The sequence below is a fragment of the Carcharodon carcharias genome, chromosome 5, assembly GCF_017639515.1.
Source record: "Carcharodon carcharias isolate sCarCar2 chromosome 5, sCarCar2.pri, whole genome shotgun sequence".
Classification (NCBI taxonomy): Eukaryota; Metazoa; Chordata; class Chondrichthyes; order Lamniformes; family Lamnidae; genus Carcharodon; species Carcharodon carcharias.
Window position 1 is genome coordinate 15,959,214 of NC_054471.1, and position 19,034 is coordinate 15,978,247.

At 45.3% G+C, this 19,034-nt stretch overlaps 1 protein-coding gene across 1 annotated transcript in view; it reads left to right on the forward strand.

Annotated features, from left to right (window-relative positions):
• LOC121278115 (dynein heavy chain 8, axonemal-like) overlaps positions 1 to 19,034 on the forward strand; it is a 1,831,678-nt gene that overhangs the window by 529,532 nt on the left and 1,283,112 nt on the right. Inside the window, exon 22 of the mRNA XM_041188200.1 lies at positions 7,197 to 7,332. Within this exon, the coding sequence (XP_041044134.1) occupies positions 7,197 to 7,332 (136 nt within the window). The remainder of the gene's footprint in view (positions 1 to 7,196; positions 7,333 to 19,034) is intronic.

A 19,034-nucleotide genomic window follows, 5' to 3' on the forward strand; every position in this document is an offset into this window, starting at 1 on the left:
GGGGGACACACGCTGCAGAGGGGCCATAAAACCCTGCCCCTAGTAAATACCTAGGAGCTGGCAAACCACACAGGCTTAAAATAATTATTATTCAACAGGTAAGATGTTTACTGGATAAAGTCAGAGTAAATGGGTGAGATTCATAAAATGGCAGGTAGTAAAGAACTGGAGACATGACATCTGAAGTTATCCAGTAAAAGATATGTTAGTCATGTGGTTTCACAGAATTAAAGAAAGCTTTGGAATTAACTGGTAGTTAATTTACAATTCTACTCGGGAACAGGCTTTATGTGTCACATTGCCATGGGGATGGGTGGAGCTTAGTGGGATTGTTTGTTTTTGAATTTATCTGTGTAGATCCATGACGGAGCCTGTGATAGGGAACTGGTATTCAATATAAGCTAAAGTTACGAAGGGGAAAATCAACTGGAATATTTGTTTGACTGGAAGCCCAAGGAGGAAATCTCCAGTAAAACGCCAATAAAAGACAGTTTACATGGTTGTAGTTGGAGATCTGGAAGTTATCAGTTGAAACCATGGGATGAATTTTACAGGGCAGCGTATTCCTTGCACCCCTGGTTGAAAAGTCCATCGGCACCTCAGCAAATTTAAAATGGGCTGTCCTGCAGTGATAATTCATTTGGGGCAGTCTTAAAAGGTGTGAGTGGGACATCCACTCCTCAGACACAGGAAGAGGAGTGTGAGAGGAGCAGAGAGTTGAAGAGGAGTGCGAGAGGAGCCAAAAGTTGAAGAGGAGCGCGAGAAGAACTGGGAGTAGAAAAGGAGCAAGAGAGGAGCCGGAGTTGAAGAGGAGCATGAGAGGAGCCGGGAGTTAAAAAGGAGCATGAGAGGAGCTGGGAGTTGAAAAGGAGCATGAGAGGAGTTGGGAGTTGAAGAGAAGCCGGGAATTGAAGAGGAGCGTGAGAGGAGCCGGGAGTTGAAGAGGAGCGCGAGAGGAGCCGGGAGTTGAAAAAAAGCGCGAGAGGAGTCAGGAATTGAAAAGGAGCTGGGAGAGCAAAGGTGACTGAGGGAGCTCAGTGAGGAGGGAACGAGGTGATCCTGTTAGTATGGCCGTGCAAGTATTTACTACTTTTATCGCTTATAGTTTTTAAGGTCTTATTTTGTGGTTCATCGTTTTTAAGGCTATATTCTGTCACAATGAGGAGCAGGGAAGAAGGGCCCTAGAGTAAATGATATTATTTGATATTAAATATCTTCCAAAAGGTTTAGTTTAATTTAAAGGGGTAAGTCATGGCAGGAGAGCTCCAAGCCTTGATGTGCACCTCCTGCTCTATGTGGGAAGCTGGGAACATTTCCAGTGCCCAAGGCCAGCATGTGTGCGGGAAGTGTCTCTAGCTGCAGCTCCTGGAAGCCCGGGTTTTGGAGCTAGAGTATCTGCGAGGCAGAGAGTATCGTGGATAGCACGTATAGAGAGGTGGTCACACCGCAGTTCTAAGAGTCCACAGGCAGGAAGGGAATGGGTGACCACCAGACAGAGCAAGAGAAACAGGCAGACAGTGCAGGAATCTCCTGTGGCTATTTCCCTGCAAAACAGATACACCGCTTTGAATACTGTTGAGGGGAATAGCCTCTCAGGGGAAAGCAGCAACAGCCAAATTCATTGCACCACAGTTGGCTCTTCTGTACACGGGAGGAGTAATAAGTGTGGGAATGCAATAGTTATAGGGGATTCAATTGTAAGGGGAATAGATAAGTGTTTCTGTGCCCGCAAACGAGACTCTGGGATGGTATGTTGCCTCCCTGGTGCTAGGGTCAAGGATGTCTCAGAGTGGCTACAGGACATTCTGTAGAGGGAGGGTGAACAGCCAGTGGTCATGGTACACATTGGTACAAACGACATAGGTTAAAAAGGGATGAGGTCCTAAAAGCAGAATATAGGGAGTTAGGAAGTGAGTTGAAAAGTAGGACCTCAAAGGTAGTGATCTCAGTGCCATGTGCTAGTCAGAGTACAAAAAGCAGGATATATCGGATGAAAACATGGCTGAAGCGATGGTGTGAGGGGGAGGGTTTCAGATTCCTGGGAAATTGAGACCGGCTCTGGGGGAGTTGGGACCAGTACACTCTGGACAGGTTACACCTGGGCAGGATCAGGACTGATGATCTCGGTGGAATATTTGCTAGAGTGGTTGGGGAGGGTTTACCTAAAATGGCAGGGGGATGGGAACCTATGCAAGGAGTCAGAAGAGGGGGAATCAAGGACAAGAGCAAAAGACAGGAAGGTGAATATAAAGAGTGATAGACAGAGAAATCAAGGGCAAGAATCAAACAAGGCCTCAGTGAAAAATAGTGATAACGGGACAAGTAATGTTAAAAAAAAAAGCCTTAAGGCTTTGTGCTTTAATGCGAGGAGTATTCACAATAAAGTGGATGAATTAACTGCGCAAATAGATGTAAACAGGTATGATATAATCGGGATTACAGAGACATGGCTGCAGGGTAACCAGGGATGGAAACTGAACATCCAGGAGTATTAAGTATTTAGGAAAGATAGACAAAAAGGAAAAGGCTGTGGAAAAGGCTGTGGAGTTGCATTGCTGGTTAAAGAGGGCATTAACGCAGTAGTGAGGAAGGATATTAGCTCCAACGATGTGGAATCTGTATGGGTCGAGCTGAGAAACACTAAGGGGCAAAAAATGTTAGTGGGGGTTGTATATAGACCCGCAAACTGTAGTGATGATGCTGGGAATGGCATTATACAAGAAATGAGAGACACATGCAATAAAGGAACATTTATAATTATGGGTGACTTTAATCCACATATAGATTGGACAAATCAAATTAGTAACAATATCATAGAGGAGGAATTCTTGGAGTGTATACGGGATGATTTTCTGGACCAATACGTTGAGGAACCAACTGGAGAACAGGCCATTCTAGACTAGGTATTGTGTAATGTGAAAGGAATAATTGGCAATCTAGGTGTGCGAGGCCCCTTGGGGATGAGTGACCATGATATGATAGTATTCATCATCAAGATGGAGAGTGACTTAGTTGATTCTGAGACTAGGGTCCTGAATCTTAATAAAGGAAACTATGATGGTATGAGGCGCGAGTTAGTTACGATGGATTGGGAAACATTACTTAAAGGGATGATGGTGGATAGGCTATGGCAAACATTCAAAGAGCGCATGGGTGAACTGCAACAATTGTTTATTCCTGCCTGGCACAAAAGAAAAACAGGAAAGGTGGTCAGACCATAGCTTACAAGGAAAATTAGAGATAGTATTAGACCCAAGGAAGAGGCATACAAATTGGCCAGAAAGAACAAGAGACCTGAGGATTGGGAGTAGTTTAGAATTCAGCAAAGGAGGACCAAAGGATTGATTAAGAAGGGGAAAATAGAGTACGAGAATAAGCCTGCGGGGAATATAAAAACTGACTGTAAAGGTTTCTATAGGTATGTGAAGAGAAAAAGATTGGTGAAGACAAATGTAGGTCCCTGACAGTCAGAAACAAGGGAATTTAAAATGGGGAACAAAGAAATGGCTGACCAATGAAATAGATATTTTGCCTCTGTCTCCACAAAGGAAGACACTGATAACATACCAGAAATGTTGGGGAACACAGGGTTTAGTGAGAGGGAGGAACTGAAAGAAATCAGTATTAGTAGGGAAATGGTGTTGGAGAAATTGATGGGATTGAAAGCCGATAAATCCCCAGGGCCTGATAATCTACATCCCAGAGTACTTAAGGAAGTGGCCCTAGAAATAGTGGATGCATGGATGGCCATCTTCCGAGATTCTATAGACTCCTGAACAGTTCCTACAGATTGGAGGGTAGCTAATGTAATCCCACTATTTAAAAAGGGAGGCAGAGAGAAAATAGGGAATTATAGACCAGTCAGCCTGTCGTTGATAGTGAGGAAAGTTCTAGAGTCCATTATAAAAGATTTAATAGCTGAGCACTTGGAAAACAGTGGCAGAATCGGACAGAGTCAGCATGGATCTATGAAAGGAAAATCTTGCTTGACAAATCTACTGGAATTTTTCGAGGATGTAACTAGTAGAGTTGATGAGGGGGAGCCTGTGGATGTGGTTTATTTGGACTTCCAGGAGACTTTTAATAAAGTCCCACATCAGAGATTAAGCGTGTAAAATTAAAGCGCATGGGATTTGGGAGTAGTGTATTGAGATGGATAGAAAATGGACATGAGACAAAGAGTAGGAATAAACAGGTCTTTTTCCGAATGGCAGGCAGTGACTAGTGGGGTACCGCAAGGGTCAGTGCTGGGACCCCAGCTATTCACAATATATATTAATGATTTAGATAAAGGAGACAAAACTGGGTGGGAGGATGAGCTGTGAGGAGGATACAGAGATGCTTCAAGGTGATTTGGACAAGCTGAGTGAATGGGCAAATGCATGGCAGATGCAATATAATGTGAATAAATGTGAGGTTAACCAGCAAAAACTGGAAGGCAGATTATTATCTGAATGGCTATAAATTGAGAGAGGGGAATGTGCAACGAGACCTGGGTGTCCTCGTACACCAGTCATTGAAGGTATGCATGCAGGTGCAGCAGGCGGTAAAAGAAGGCAAATGGTATGTTGTTGGCCTTCACAGTGAGAGGATTCAAGTACAGGAACAGGGATGTCTTGCTGCAATTATGCAGGGCATTGGTGAGACCACACTTGGAATATTGTGTGCAGTTTTGGACTCCTTATCTGAGGAAGGATGTTCTTGCTATAGAGGGAGTGCAGCGAAGGTTTACCAGACTAATTCTTGGGATGGCGGGACTGACATATGAGGAGAGATTGAGTCGGTTAGGATTAAATTCGCTGGAGTTCAGAAGAATGAGGGGGGATCTCATAGAAACCTATAAAGTTCTAACAGGACTAGACAGGTATATGCAGGAAGGATGTTTCTGATGGTGGGGGAGTCCAGAACCAGGGGTCACAGTCTGAGGATATGGGGTAGACCATTTAGGACTGAGATGAGGAGAAATTTCTTCACCCGGAGAGTGGTAAGCCTGTAGAATTTGCTACCACAGAAAGTCGCTGAGGCCAAAACATTGTATGTTTTCAAGAAGGAGTTAGATAAAGCTCTTGGGGTGAAAGGGATCAAAGGATATGGGGAGAAAGCGGGAGCATGCTATTGAGTTAGATGATCAGCTATGATCCTAATGAATGGTGGAGCAGGCTTGAAGGGCCGAATGGCCTACTCCTGCACCTATTTTCTATGTTTCTATGTTTCTAAGCCCTGGTCTCGAGATCTGCTGGCCAATCTGATTGGCTGGCAGCTGAGTCGTCCCTGCAGAGGTAGGACACACTAGTGGCCACCACCAGGTCTACAAGGACTCCTGAGAAAAAGGAAGATGGTTGTTGGATTTCAAAGTAAGTCTGGTATTTTGGTCATGGAGGCATCAGTGACTCTAGCATGGTGGGGTGGGAAATGGGATTAGGGGTTGGGTTTTAGAGGCTGGAGGGAGGCACAAAGTGGGGGCACCATATTTCGGCGGGGGGTGGTGCCTCTGATGGACACAGGGACCCCATCAAAGGAGGTTGTCCCACCCTCATTTCTGGCCTTTTAGCCCAAGCTGTTAAAGTTGTGGGCTGGCCACCTTCATTCTGCCTTCCTCTGTCCAATGTATTATGGCAGTGAAGGTGGAATGAGGTCCTTAAATGGCCTTTAATTAGCAACTTAGGGCTTCAATAGGCCTAAGGGTGGGTGAGCTGCCTGACACCTTACCCACCCCACCATAATATAGAGGACAGCTCAGGGGCAGAGCGAGAAGATGGTGGACTGAATACCCGCTTTATTTTATGTGCCCTCCACCTTCGAATACATCAGTAGAGGGCTGTAAATCTCCACCCTTCCCCACCTCCCACAGCTACTTCCCGTCACCAACCCTCCGAATAGCAGCAGGTAATGGGTTTTTGGAATGCAAGGCCATTTTCTGATGACTTAAGCCACTGTGCAGAAGTTGCAATGCGCTGGAGCTGTGAAGCCCAGAGTCATGAGGTCGGTGAAGAAATCAGAGGTTCTAATGGAAGGACCTCCGTGAAATCTTGTACCTTGGTGAATAGCTCGAACACTGAAGGGAAATCAAGGTGAATTCTGGACAGCAGTGATATCCTATTGAGTTGGTCCCAGAAAAAGTGAATTTAAAGATTTTATAAGATAAGGGAACTCTTGAGGGAATTAGAAAGTAGCACTGAGTTTATAGGATAAGTCTTTATAAGCAATTGTGTTAAGTTAATACTGTTAACTTTGCTTAATTCTTTTTGATATACAATAAAGTTTGTTTTTGTTTAAAAAAGTAGAATCTTGTGATGTCATTTTGTGGGTTGTTCAGATTTCTTCTTTAAACGTTAATGATCCTTAACAGTAAAAGACGCAAAAAAATTCAAGAAGTAAAGGGGAACCATGGGTCCAGTGAAAATAAGGAGCACAAGGATATTGGTATTCATAAAGAAATAATACAATAGAGATTATTGGGACTAAAAGCTGGACCTGATAACCTTCACCTTTGGACTTTAAAAGAGAGCCGCTGCAGACCATATGGCGCAGGTACACACACAATCCCTCCTGAGTCCCAGGGTTTTGATTCTCGACAGTGATGGAACAATGATGCAACTCCAACTCAGGATGGTGGATTATTTAGAGGGGAACTTGCAGGTGGCGGTGTCCTCATGCATCTGCTGTCCTTGTCCTTCTAGGGGGCAGAGGCTGTGTGTTTGGATTGTGCTGCTGAAGGAGGCTTGGCGAGTTGCTGTGCATCTTATAGACGGTGTGTACTTCTGGCATTGTGTGCCAGTGGTGGAGTGAGTGAATGGACGTGGATGGAGGGGTTGGTGGTTGCCGATCAAATCATGCTGATTTGCTAGATGGTGTCAGGCTTCATGAGTTTAATTGAAGCTGCACTCATCCAGGCAAGTGGAGAGTATTCCATCAAACCCCTGACTTGTGCCTTATAGATGGCGGACAAACTTAGGAGCTGACTTACTTGTCACAAAACTCCCAGCCTCTGATCTGTTTTTGTAGTCACTGTATTTATATGGCTGGTCCAGTTAAGTTTCTGGTCAATGTTAACCACCAAGATGTTGATGGTGAGTGCCCTCGGCCTCTTTACCTCATTTTCCTCCTTTAAGATGCACCTTAGCACCAGCCTTTTGGTCATCTGACTAATATCTCCATTTATGTATCAATGTCATATTTTGCAATTTGTTCTACAGATTCGCTGTAACGATTGGGCAGATATTTTAGCTCCAAAAGCAAGTTATATTGAAAAAACTGTGGACAGATTGGTGGAAATGTTTGTTGAAATCTCTGATATGATCAGCAACACCTTAAAATCTGATGTTGAACCAGGTAAGGAAAATGCTGTTTCAAAGCCACTTATAACCAGTGATATTGGAGTATTCCAACAATCATTGTTATTATTCAGTTTATGCTGATTTGGCATTTAATTCTAAACGTCTTAACTAATTTTAAGCATTGTATATGAGCATTAAAAGAGCCACTAAATAATTTAGTTAGTGGGATGACTGATTGATGTGGACATGATTATAGACATTTGTTGAGATTACCAAAGCCTGATAGGTAAAAGTTTGAGACAATCTACTTATGCCTGCCCATTTCAAAAGTAATTTAGAAACGGCAAACTACAACATAGCCATTTGAATTCTGATTGAGCATTTGCTATTCAGTCTTCATGCTCACAACTTGGTCAAGAAAATTCGAAGTTAGGAAATGTTGACCATGTTGATTATTTTGAAGATATTCACACTGTTGCTGGATAGAACAAGTGAAGAGCGAACTGGCAACATGATTTTACTGTTTTATTTGAACAAAAGAGAATTGGGGCTGAGCTATGTTGCAGGGAACTGATAACCACAGACAGAAGTCAGGGATAATGTGCCTGACACAACACACTTAATAGCATGTCATTGAGTATTCAGGTTTGGTATGGGGTGCATACTTTAACACAAATGTTGCAACCATGGCAGAAACCAGCTTAGGCCGGGCTGAATATTGCATTGACTACTAAAGATTTGTACTGTAGGGATCAGTCACTCAAGCATTTATAACAAACATTCAGGGAGGAGAGTTATGGCGAGATTGCTACTAACATGGGTCACTGTGAACTTGAGGAAGACATTTATCCTTTGTCCAGTTGGGATTTGACACAAGAACTCTTGTCAAGCGAAGAAGAGAAACAGGTTCTTCTTCACAAATTTAGGGTCTTTGTCTTTGTAGCTGGCTATCAAGAGTGGAATTTAATGGTTGCAGCAATGGGCTTGTCCACCAGCTAGACAACCAGAGGCAACCCAGCTAGGCCATTTCTGGGAGTCCTGTTGGGATTAAATCTCAATCAGGCTCTGCTGATGGGGTTCCTGGCTCCTACAGGGGTATTTTCTGCAGCAATTTCTCCTGCAGGGCTGATGTCTCACTGCTTAGACTGCTGGTTAATCAAATGTCTACAGCTCTCCAGTATTGGCAGCACCACTGGGAGTGGCGGCCACTGCCAGAACTGCAGCAGGCCTGGGATTGAGGATTGTCACTGGAACCCTGGAATAGGAGTATTGGACCATAGGACCAGGAGTAGGACATTCAGACCCTTGAGCCTGCTCTGCCATTCAGCTAGATCATTGCTGATTGTCTACCTAAACGCCATTTTCTAAGCTCATTCATGTATTGATTTTATCTCTTTTTATCAGCGCTACTCCAACTCCTTTTCCATTTTGCCCACCATTCCTAAATGTTGAATAGCCTTGAACATTCAGTTCCCAGTCTTGGAAACCCTGCAGCCATGACTCCGTAATGGTAATTAGATCATACCAGCTTAGTTCGATTTGTGCCCCCAATTCACCTGCTTTGTTGCAACTGCTGCTTGCATTCAGATAAAATGCCTTTAATTCAACCTTTTAGCATTTTTCCACATTTTGATTTTATTTGGTGCTAACGTTTGTTTCTGCTGCCTTCCACTTTTGCTTACTATTTTTATTCTTGCCATTACCAGATTTTTTTTTCTCTTATCTGAATTCCCTTTCAGATTCTCACTCCCCTAACAAGCTAATTTAAACTACTGTACCACCCGCCAACACCTTCAGCCACACTACTCCAACCCACTATGAGGATATTAGTCCCACTCTTGCAGCTGTGTGAACCATCTACAAGATGCACTGCAGCAACAGACCAAAGCCTCTTTGATGAAACCTGTGACTTCTACCATTTAGAAGAGCAAGGGCAGCAGGCACACGAAAGCTCCACCACTTGCAGCTTCCCCTCCAAGGCATACATCATCCTGATTTGGAAATATATTGTCCTTCCATCATTGAGGCTGGGTCAAAATTTGGAACTCACTTCCTAAAAGCACTGTGAGGCTACCGTCACATGAAGGGCAATTAGAGGTGAGCGATAAATTGCCAGAGATGTCCACATACAATTTTTTTTTTTAAATGACTATGTAGCTTCAATGGGTTAGTGGATCTTTGTCCAGACAGAAGAGGTAAAAGCCACAAGGATTGTGATTTTTACAGCTTTTTAAAGGGTTCCACAAAAGTTTGAGTAAGCTTGTTATGGACAAAGAAATAGACAAGTTGCAAAAAAATGTTTTGGATTAGGGGAGAGCGGATTTTAGTAAAATAAGGCAGGTTCTGCCCAAGGTAGGCTGGGAACAGCTACTTGTGGGAAAATTTACAGAAGAGCAGTGGGGGGGTGGTGGGGGGGTGGCGTTCAAGAAGGAAATGGGGAGGGTTCAGGCTCAAAATGTTTCTTCTAGAGTTATAGGAAGGAGTAACAAGCCCAGAGAATCATGGATGACCAGAGATATTCAGGATACGATGACAAGGAAAAGAGAGGCTTTTAGCAGGTATAAGGGGAGTAAATCAACTGAGGCATTAGTGGAGTACAGAAAGTGCAGCGTGGAGCTTAAGAAAGCAATTCGAAGAGCAAAGAGGGGATATGAGAAAGCTCTGGGTGGTAAAAGTAGGAAAAATCCCAAGATATTCCATAAGTATATCAATGGGAAGAGGATAACTAAGGAAAGAGTAGGGCCCATTAGGGACCAAAGGTGCAATCTATGGGTGGAGACAGAGGACATTGGTACAGTGTTGAATGAATACTTCACATCCGTCTTCACCCAAGAGAATGAGAATGAAGGCATGGAACTCGGGGAGAGGGACTGCGAGGTTCTTGAGCAAATTGATATCAGGAGTGACAAGGTATTGGAGGTGTTGACAGGCTTAAAAGTGGACAAACCTCCAGGTCCGGATGAATTGTGTTCTGGACTGCTGAGGGGGGCAAGGGGGGAGATCGCAGGGGCTCTGACCAAACTTTTTAATTCCTCTCTGGCCATGGGGGAGGTGTCAGAGGACTGGAGAACAGCTAATGTGGTTCCACTATTTAAGAAGGGTTGTAGAGATAAGCCAGGGAACTACAGGCCAGTGAGTCTCACGTCAGTGGTAGGGAAACTATTGGAGAAAATTCTGAAGGAGAGTATCTATCTCCACTTGGAGAGGCAAGGTTTGATCAGGGATAGTCAGCATGGTTTTGTCAGAGGGAGGTCATGCCTAACAAATCTGATTGAATTTTTTGAGGAGGTGACCAGATGTGTAGATGAGGGTAGTGTAGTTGATGTAGTTTACATGGATTTCAGCAAAGCCTTTGACAAGGTCCCACATGGGAGACTTATAAAGAAGGCAAATGCACATGGGATACAGGGTAATTTGATAAGGTGGATTCAAAATTGGCTTAGTTGTGGGAGACAGAGGGTGATGACAGAAGGATGCTTTAGTGACTGGAAGCCAGTGTCCAGTGGCGTACCGCAGGATCTGTGTTGGGTCCCCTATTATTCATCATTTATGTAAACAACATAGATGACAATGTGGGAGATAGGATTAGTAAATTTGCAGATGGCACAAAGATTGGCCACGTGGTTAACAGTGAGGTTGAGTGGCTTGGGCTACAGGAAGATATAGACGGGATGGTCAAATGGGCAGATAAGATAACCCTGAAAAGTGTGAGGTGATACACTTTGGAAGGAGTAATTTGACAAGGAAGTATTTAATGAATGGCATGACACTAGGAAGTTCTGAGGAACAAAGGGACCTTGGCATGTGTGTCCATCGATCTCTGAAGGTGGAGGGGTATGTTAGTGGGGTGGTGAAAAAGGCATATGGGACACTTGCCTTTGTCAATCGAGGCATAGATTACAAAAGTAGGGAGATCATGTTGGAGTTGTATAGAACCTTGGTGAGGCCACAGCTGGACTACTGTGTGCAGTTCTGGTTGACACATTATAGGAAGGATGTGATTGCACTGGAGGGGCTGCAGAGGAGATTCACCAGGGTGTTGCTTGGGATGAAACATTTAAGTTATGAAGAGAGGTTAGATAGACTTGGGTTGCTTTCATTGGAGCAGAGAAGACTGAGGGGCGACTTGATCGAGGTGTACAAGATTATGAGGGGCATGGACAGGGTGGATAGGGAGCAGCTGTTCCCCTTAGTTGAAGGGTCAGTCACAAGGGGGCATAAGTTCAAGGTGAGGGGCAGGAGGTTTAGGGGAAATGTGAGGAAGACTTTTTTAGCCAGAGGGTGGTGACGGTCTGGAATGCGCTGCCTGGGAGGGTGGTGGATGAGCACTTGGCACATCATAACATTCAAAGCAATGGGCCAAGTGCTGGTAAATGGGATTAGGTAGGTAGGTCAGGCGTTTCTCACCTGTTGGTGCAGACTCGATGGGCCGAAGGGATTCAGTAATTATGTGATTCTACGATTGGGATGTTATGTCATGGGATAGCAACAATCATTAGTTCAAAAATATCTGTAAAAAAAATGTCCATTTGTCTTTCCTGATCTTCCATTGGGGTTTTCTTGTCTATCTGATGAAGGTTGCCACAGGCTGCAATATGTAAGTGATGGCAGGGTTGATTATGTGAAATATGGTTGAAAACAGTGCATGATGCTGGTTATTTATAACTGATGATTGTCCAGACTGCATGTGATAAATCTTGATCTACTTTCAAAACAGATTTTTATTAGGCAATGATCTTTAGGAATAAGGAAATAAAGTGGAGTATTTTGTTTAATAACACTCCTGTGAGGCACCTTGCAATATTTTTGCTGCATTAAAGATAATAGGTAGGTCAGTAATCAGGCAGTCCACAGGGGATCATAGGCATCTTCCTCTATTAGAGAGAGACAATTGGTTATAAACTTGAGGTGCATATGAACATATGAACAAGGAATAGGTCATTCAGCCCCTCGCTCCAACATTTCACAAGATCATGGCTGACCTGAATAGTAACCTGAAACCTGCAACCTAGCGATAACCTATCATCCCCTTGCTTACCAAGAATCTATCCACCTCTGCTTTCAAAATTTTCAAAGACTTTGCTTCTACCACCTTTTTAGGAAGAGTGTTCCAAAGACATATGACCCCCTGAGTGAAAAAAAAATTGCCTCGTCTCTGTTTTAAACGAGTGATCCCTTATTTTTAAACAACGACCCCTAATTCTGGGTTCTCCCACAAGAGGAAACATCCTCTCCACATACGCCCTGTCAAGACCCCTCAGGATCTTATATGTTTCAATCAAGTCCCCTCTGACTCTTCTAAACTCCAGTGGATACAAGCCTAGCCTTGCCAACCTTTCCTCATAAGACAACCCACCCATTCCAGTTATTAGTCTGGTAAACCTTCTCTGAACTGCTTCCAACGTGTTTACATCCTTCCTTAAATAAAGTGACCAATACTGTACACAGTTTTCCAAATGTGGCCTCACCAATGCCCTGTACAACTGAAATATAACCTCCCCACTTTTGTATTCAATCACCATCGCAATAAATGATAACATTCAATTAGCTTTCCTAATTACTTGCTGTACTTGCACCAGGACACCCATATCCCTCTGCACCTCAGAGCTCTGCAGTCTCTCACCATTTAGATAATATGCTTCTCCTTTATTCTTCATGCCAAAATGGACAGTTTCACATTTTCGTACATGCAACTCCATCTGCCAGATCTTTGCCCACTCACTTAACCTATCTATATATTTTTATTGTTTCCTTATGTCCTCTTCACAACTTACTTTCCTACCTATCTTTGTGTCATCAGCAAATTTGGCAACCATTCCTTCAACCCCTTCATCAAAATCATTTATATAAATTGTAAATAGTTGAGGTCCCAGCAGTAAGCCCTGTGGCATGCCACTTGTTATATCTTGCCAACCTGAAAAAGACCCATTTATGCCTATTCTCTGCTTCCTGTTAGCGAACCAATCTTCTATCCATGTCAATATGTTACCATGAACTTTTATTTTCCGCATTAATTTTTGACGTGGCACTTTGTCAAATGCCTTCTGGAAATCTAAGTATAGTACATCCACTGGTACCCCTTTATCCACAGCACATGTTACTTCCTCAAGAAACTCCAATGGCCAACTAATGGCCAGCCAGCGTGAATCACATGCTCAGAGCCTCAGCACTTCCGGGGTGGGAGCTGGAGGAGCATGACTGTTGAAGTTTGCACATGCGTGTGGGTACGCGCAATAAAAGCTCCCTGAGGCACAGAGCTGCCTCAGGGAGCTGAAGATTTTAAAAATAAAATTGAAGATATTAAAAATAATGAAAACATGTGACTCTGTCACATGAGCAGGAACATGTTAAATATGAATGTCAAAAGGTTTTTTTTAAAATCACTGGCCGAAACCTCATCCTGCCAAAAACGCAAAGCCTGCTTGACCCTTTTACCCGCCAGCCAACTGAACGGCTGGACAGGCAGCAAAAAATTCTAGTTAATCAAAGGTCTTAACAGGCCGCTTAATTCTCGGCTGATGTGCTGCCAACTCCTGCACGTGCCTGCCGACCGAAATATTGCGCAAGCGTGCAATGACGTTGGGACGTTCACCTGACATCATGAGCATTTTATGCTCATTTAGGTCGTGTGTGCGCCCGCCCGACAAGAGAATAATTCTGTCCAATAAGATGGTTAAATTGGATTTCCCTTTCACAAAACCATGTTGACTCTGCCTGATGACCTTGAGCTTATCCAAGTGCTCTCCTATAGCTTCTTTAATAACAGCTTCTAACATTTTCCCTATGATAGATGTTAAGCTAACTGGCCTGTCATTTCTTGCTTTCTGTCACCCTCCCTTTTGGAATAATGGAGTTATATTTGCTATCTTAAAATCTAATAGGACCATCCCCAAATCTAGGGAGTTTTGGAAAATTAACTATCTCACTAGACACTTTTTTTAAGACCCTAGGATGAAGTCCATCAGGACCTGGGCTCTTGTCAGCCCGCAGCTCCAACCATTTACTCAGTAGCACATGCCTGGTGATTGTAATTTTCCTGACTTCCTCCTCCACTTCCATTTCCTGGTTTGTAGTTGCTTCTGGGATGTTACATGTATCCTCTAAAGTGAAAACTGATGCAAAATACCTGTTCAATTCATCTGCCATCTCCTTGTTTTCCATTATCAATTCTCCAGACTCACTTTCTAAAGGATCAATACTCACTTTGTTAACTCGTTTCTTTTTAAGATATTTCTAAAAACTCTGACAACTGTTTTTATATTTCTGGCTAGCTTTCTCTCATACTCTAATTTTTCCCTCCTTATTAGTCTTTTCGTCATTCCTTGCTGTTCCTTATATTCTGTCCAATCTTCTGACCTGCCACCTGTCTTTGCACAAATATATACTTCTCCTTTAATTTGACACTATCTTTAACCTTTCTAGTTAACCATGGAAATTGTGTCCGTTCCTTGGACTTTTTCTTACTCGTTGTGGAGTTATGAAGAGGAGGTTGGATAGACTTGGGTTGTTTGTGTTGGAGCAGAGAAGACTGAGGGATGACTTGATCAAGGTGTACAAGATTATGAGGGGCATGGGCAGGGTGGATAAGGAGCAGCTGTTCCCTTTCGTTGAAGGTCAGTCACAAGGAGACGTAAGTTCATGGTGAGGGGCAGGAGGTTTAGGGGGGATGTGAGTAAAAACTTTTTTACCCAGAGGATGGTGATGGTCTGGAATGCGCTGCCTGGAAGGGTGGTGGAGCGGGTTGCCTCACACCCTTTAAAAAGTACCTGGATGAGCACTTGGCACGTCATACATTCAAGGCTATGGGCCAAGTGCTGGTAAATGGGATTAGGTAGGTAGGTCGGGTGTTTCTCACGTGTCGGTGCAGACCCGATGGGCCAAAGGGCCTCTTCTGCACTGTGTGATTCTGTGATTCTGATTCTGTTGGAATGTATCTATTCTATGTATTCTGAAATATCCCCTTAATTATTAGCCACTACACCTCTACTGACTTATCCCTTAACCTTATTTGTCAATTCACTTTAGCCAGCTCAGCTTTCATGCCCTCATAATTGCCCTTATTTACGTTTAAAAACATAGGGCAGATTTTATGGCTGATGTGCAGGTGGCAGAGCCTGCATGTTAGCGCTTAAAATGTCGTGTGCTAATGTCTGCACGCGGCATCGCGATATTTAGTTGGGCGGGCGCACTATGATGCGCAACGCGCGCCCGCCATTAATTAAAGGCCTTGTTAAGGTCCTTAACTCGGCAATCAGCACCGATTTTGAGGAACAGGCAGGCGGGTAACTGATTTTTTAACAAATCTCATCCACAGGTGGGATATGTGAGCTCAGAGGGGTTGTTAGTGTTTTCTCTGAAGTGTTTAATGCAGAAAGTGTTTTAAACTTGCCTGTGTGATTGTTAGCAGTTCAGATCGATTTCCAGTAGCTTTCTCTGTACTTTGAAGATTCACTCAGCAGTCTGCAGACAGTAATCTTTATCGGGCCTGCAGCTTTCCGGAGGCCTCCATTTAGCCTGGGTATGGGTTCTGACATCTCCACTGGAGGCAGCTCCTCTGAGGAGGAAGGGACAGCTAGAATAAGGAGGAGGCCAGGAGTGGACAATTAGTCTCCAGAGGAGCCACCTTCAGGAGGCCAGGCGCAGGCACAAGGGGCGCAGGGCCAAGAGGTTGTCCAAGGTGGAAGGGGCCGCAGAAGATGTCACCGCTATCCTGCTGCCAGGGTATATACAATATGACTGAGGTGCAGTGCCGAAGGAGGCTCCGACTGTCATGGGGGACAGTCAACTACATCTGTCAGATGATTAACCCTGAGATCTCCCCTAACTGTGTAGATGGACACCCCATGCCAGCGGCTCTGAAGGTCACAGTTGCCCTCCACTTCTATGCCTCTGACTCTTTCTAGGGCTCGGTGGGCGATCTGTGCGGTGTCTCCCAATCAGCTGTCCACATTTGTGTCAAGCAGGTTATAGACACTCTGTTCAGACGGGCATTGACCTGCATCCACTTCCGCTGCGACCACGCAAGTCAGGCACAGCGAGCCTGAGGCTTCACGGCCATTGCTGGCTTCCCCCGTGTCCAGGGTGCTATAGACCGCACGTGTGTGGCCATCAAGGTGGCAGCAGGTGAGTCCGGTGCCTTCGTCAACAGGAAGGGCTTCCACTCTATGAATGTGCAGATAGTGTGCGATCACAGGATGCTGATTCTACAAGTTTGTGCAAGGTACCCAGGCAGCTCCCACGATGCCTACCTCCCCAGACACTCTCAGGTCCCGGGGCTCTTCACTGCTCCGGCTCGGCTGGATGGTTGGCTGGTGGGTGATAAGGGCTATCCCCTAAGAAGGTGGCTCATGACGCCTTTCCACCATCCAAGAACAGAAGCTGAGGAGCGCTACAATAGGAGCCACGGCACCTCAAGGGCTGTGGTAGAGAGAGCCATTGGTCTTTTCAAGATGCACTTCCGTTGCCTGAACCGCTCAGGGGGCACACTCGAGTATCCCCCAAATTATGTCTCTGTGATAGTGGTAGCATGCTGCACTCTGCACAATCTTGCGCTGGGAAGGGGGTATGCAGTTGACGATGAAGACCATGATGCAGTGGATGAGGCTGCATATGATGAATCCAGCAGTGGCTCAGAGGATGAGGAAGCACAGGGAAATGATGAGGGGCAGCCCGCTAATCCGCTACTACACCAAGGAGGCAGGGACATCCGGGACACTTTAACCCAACGAACCTTCAGCTAGCTCCACACATATGGATCAGCAGGACCAGCATTGCTTGGCGCTTCCACATGTGGCACTTAGGTGCTACATCTTCCACCTCCTCAGCTGCAACGAAGGGCTTAGTACAGAAGCATCAATGTCCACTCAAACACTCATGAGATGCCTGTGAAACATACAAATGCAGTGCAAAGCCATGATCAGAAAAGTGGACTTTATTGCCACCAAAATAAAGCACAAATGTCGCTGTGACATACATAATGATATATTCCCTTATCTAGGGCCAACACAAAGTCACCAGTGTCATACCCGTGGAGTGCCTAACATGCCTTATGCTTATGTTTGCCGGTGCTACGTCTAGGTGCCGCCCCATCGCTCGGAGTGGCTTGTGAGACAGCCTGCTGACTCTGCTGTCCTGTTGGCCTCGATGACCTTGGCGGCCGACCTCTGGCCCGTGGAACCTGTGCTGGCCCCGCCTGGGAGGGAGTAGCCAATTCCAGAACTGGCACCTCCTTCAGGCTCAACAGATGCAACGGTCACTGGCAGAGGGTCGGAGGAACTGCTCCCCTCATCCAGAGTGCCCTGAAAGGAGCTCGCAGCGATGACAGGCAGCTGCTGCGCTGACACGAGGTCGCATTGGACCTCCCTGCTCAGCGCAGATGGATGGGCACCGAGCGGTGACACTTGGTGCCCAGAACATCTCCCACATTGCGAATGACCACCTGCGGCCATTAGGCTGTGAGGGCTTGCAGGTCACAGCGTAACCCAATCAGAAGATTCTTAATCTGCTGGAAGCCCCTCTCCATGAGAGTTGTCAATCTCTCAATGGAGGAAGCCTGAAGCTCTGTCCTGAGGTTCATGCCATCACTGACACTCTGCCTGGATCCCTCCACCACAGAGACCAAGTGAAGCACACCCTCATGCAACCCTGCCAGATGTTCCTGCGCACCCTGCCGCTTGTCCTGCAGCTGCTGCATGGCTGACATCTCCAAAGATGCATCATCACTGCTAGACTCAGCATGTACCTGGTCCCCTGCAGTTCTCCAGCTGCTGGCTCCATCAGCACTCTCTCATTGGCGTGCCATCTCCTCCAGCGATTGTGAAGTAGCCTCTCCACTGTGCCCCGGGACACTAACCAACATCATAATCCCCACCAAAGTGTTTGTTGCTGGCTGGTGCCTGGCTTGCAGCAAGTTGCAAGTGTTGGCCCTCAGGTGTGGAGGGGGGCTCAGGACTTGTTGATGGCAGCCATGCAGTGGTGATGCTGAAATTCACAACAAGGACAGTGCATCAGTTCGTGTTCAGTCAGTAACACCTTTCATCCCTTTCCCCTCCAGCCTCATAAGTTGATCAATCTTCAAGAACCTAAGGAGACAAACATTGGTGGAGTGGTAAATAGTCAAGAGGAGGCCCAAACATTACACACGCATACAGACAGGCTGGTCAGATGGTCTAAAGAATGCCACGTGGATAAGTGTGAGATTAAGCACTTGGGCAAGACAAGCAAGGTACGGGAATACATAAGTAATGGTAGGACGGTGGGAAGTCACGATGATTACAGGGACCTTGCTAGGCAGACCCGTTAAGGCAGCAGAACAGGAACATAAGGAGTTTAACAAGGTCAAAGCCAGACTTGCCTTTATTAGCCGAGGAATAGAATGTAGGAAAAGGGAGGTCATGTTGCAAGTGCAAAAAACGCTGTCAAGGCCACAGCTACTCTTCTGCGTTCACTTGTGACTTGCGCTTCATGGGAGGGATGGCTTTGGAGTGGGGAGAGTGCAAAGGTTCCTGACCTGGATGCATGCTGGCCTGGAGAGTTGGAGTGATGAGGAAACATTGCATACACTTACGACATTTGCCGTGGAGCACAGGAAATTGACGGGTCACATTATTGATCTTCATACCGTTATGAGGGGCATAGAACAGGTGGACAGAGGCAACATTTCCCCTTGGCATAGGGATGACTAACATGGTGGCATTTATTTAAGTTGAGTGCCATGAGATTGACAGGTGAGGTGCTGAGGACCTTTTGGATAGAGTA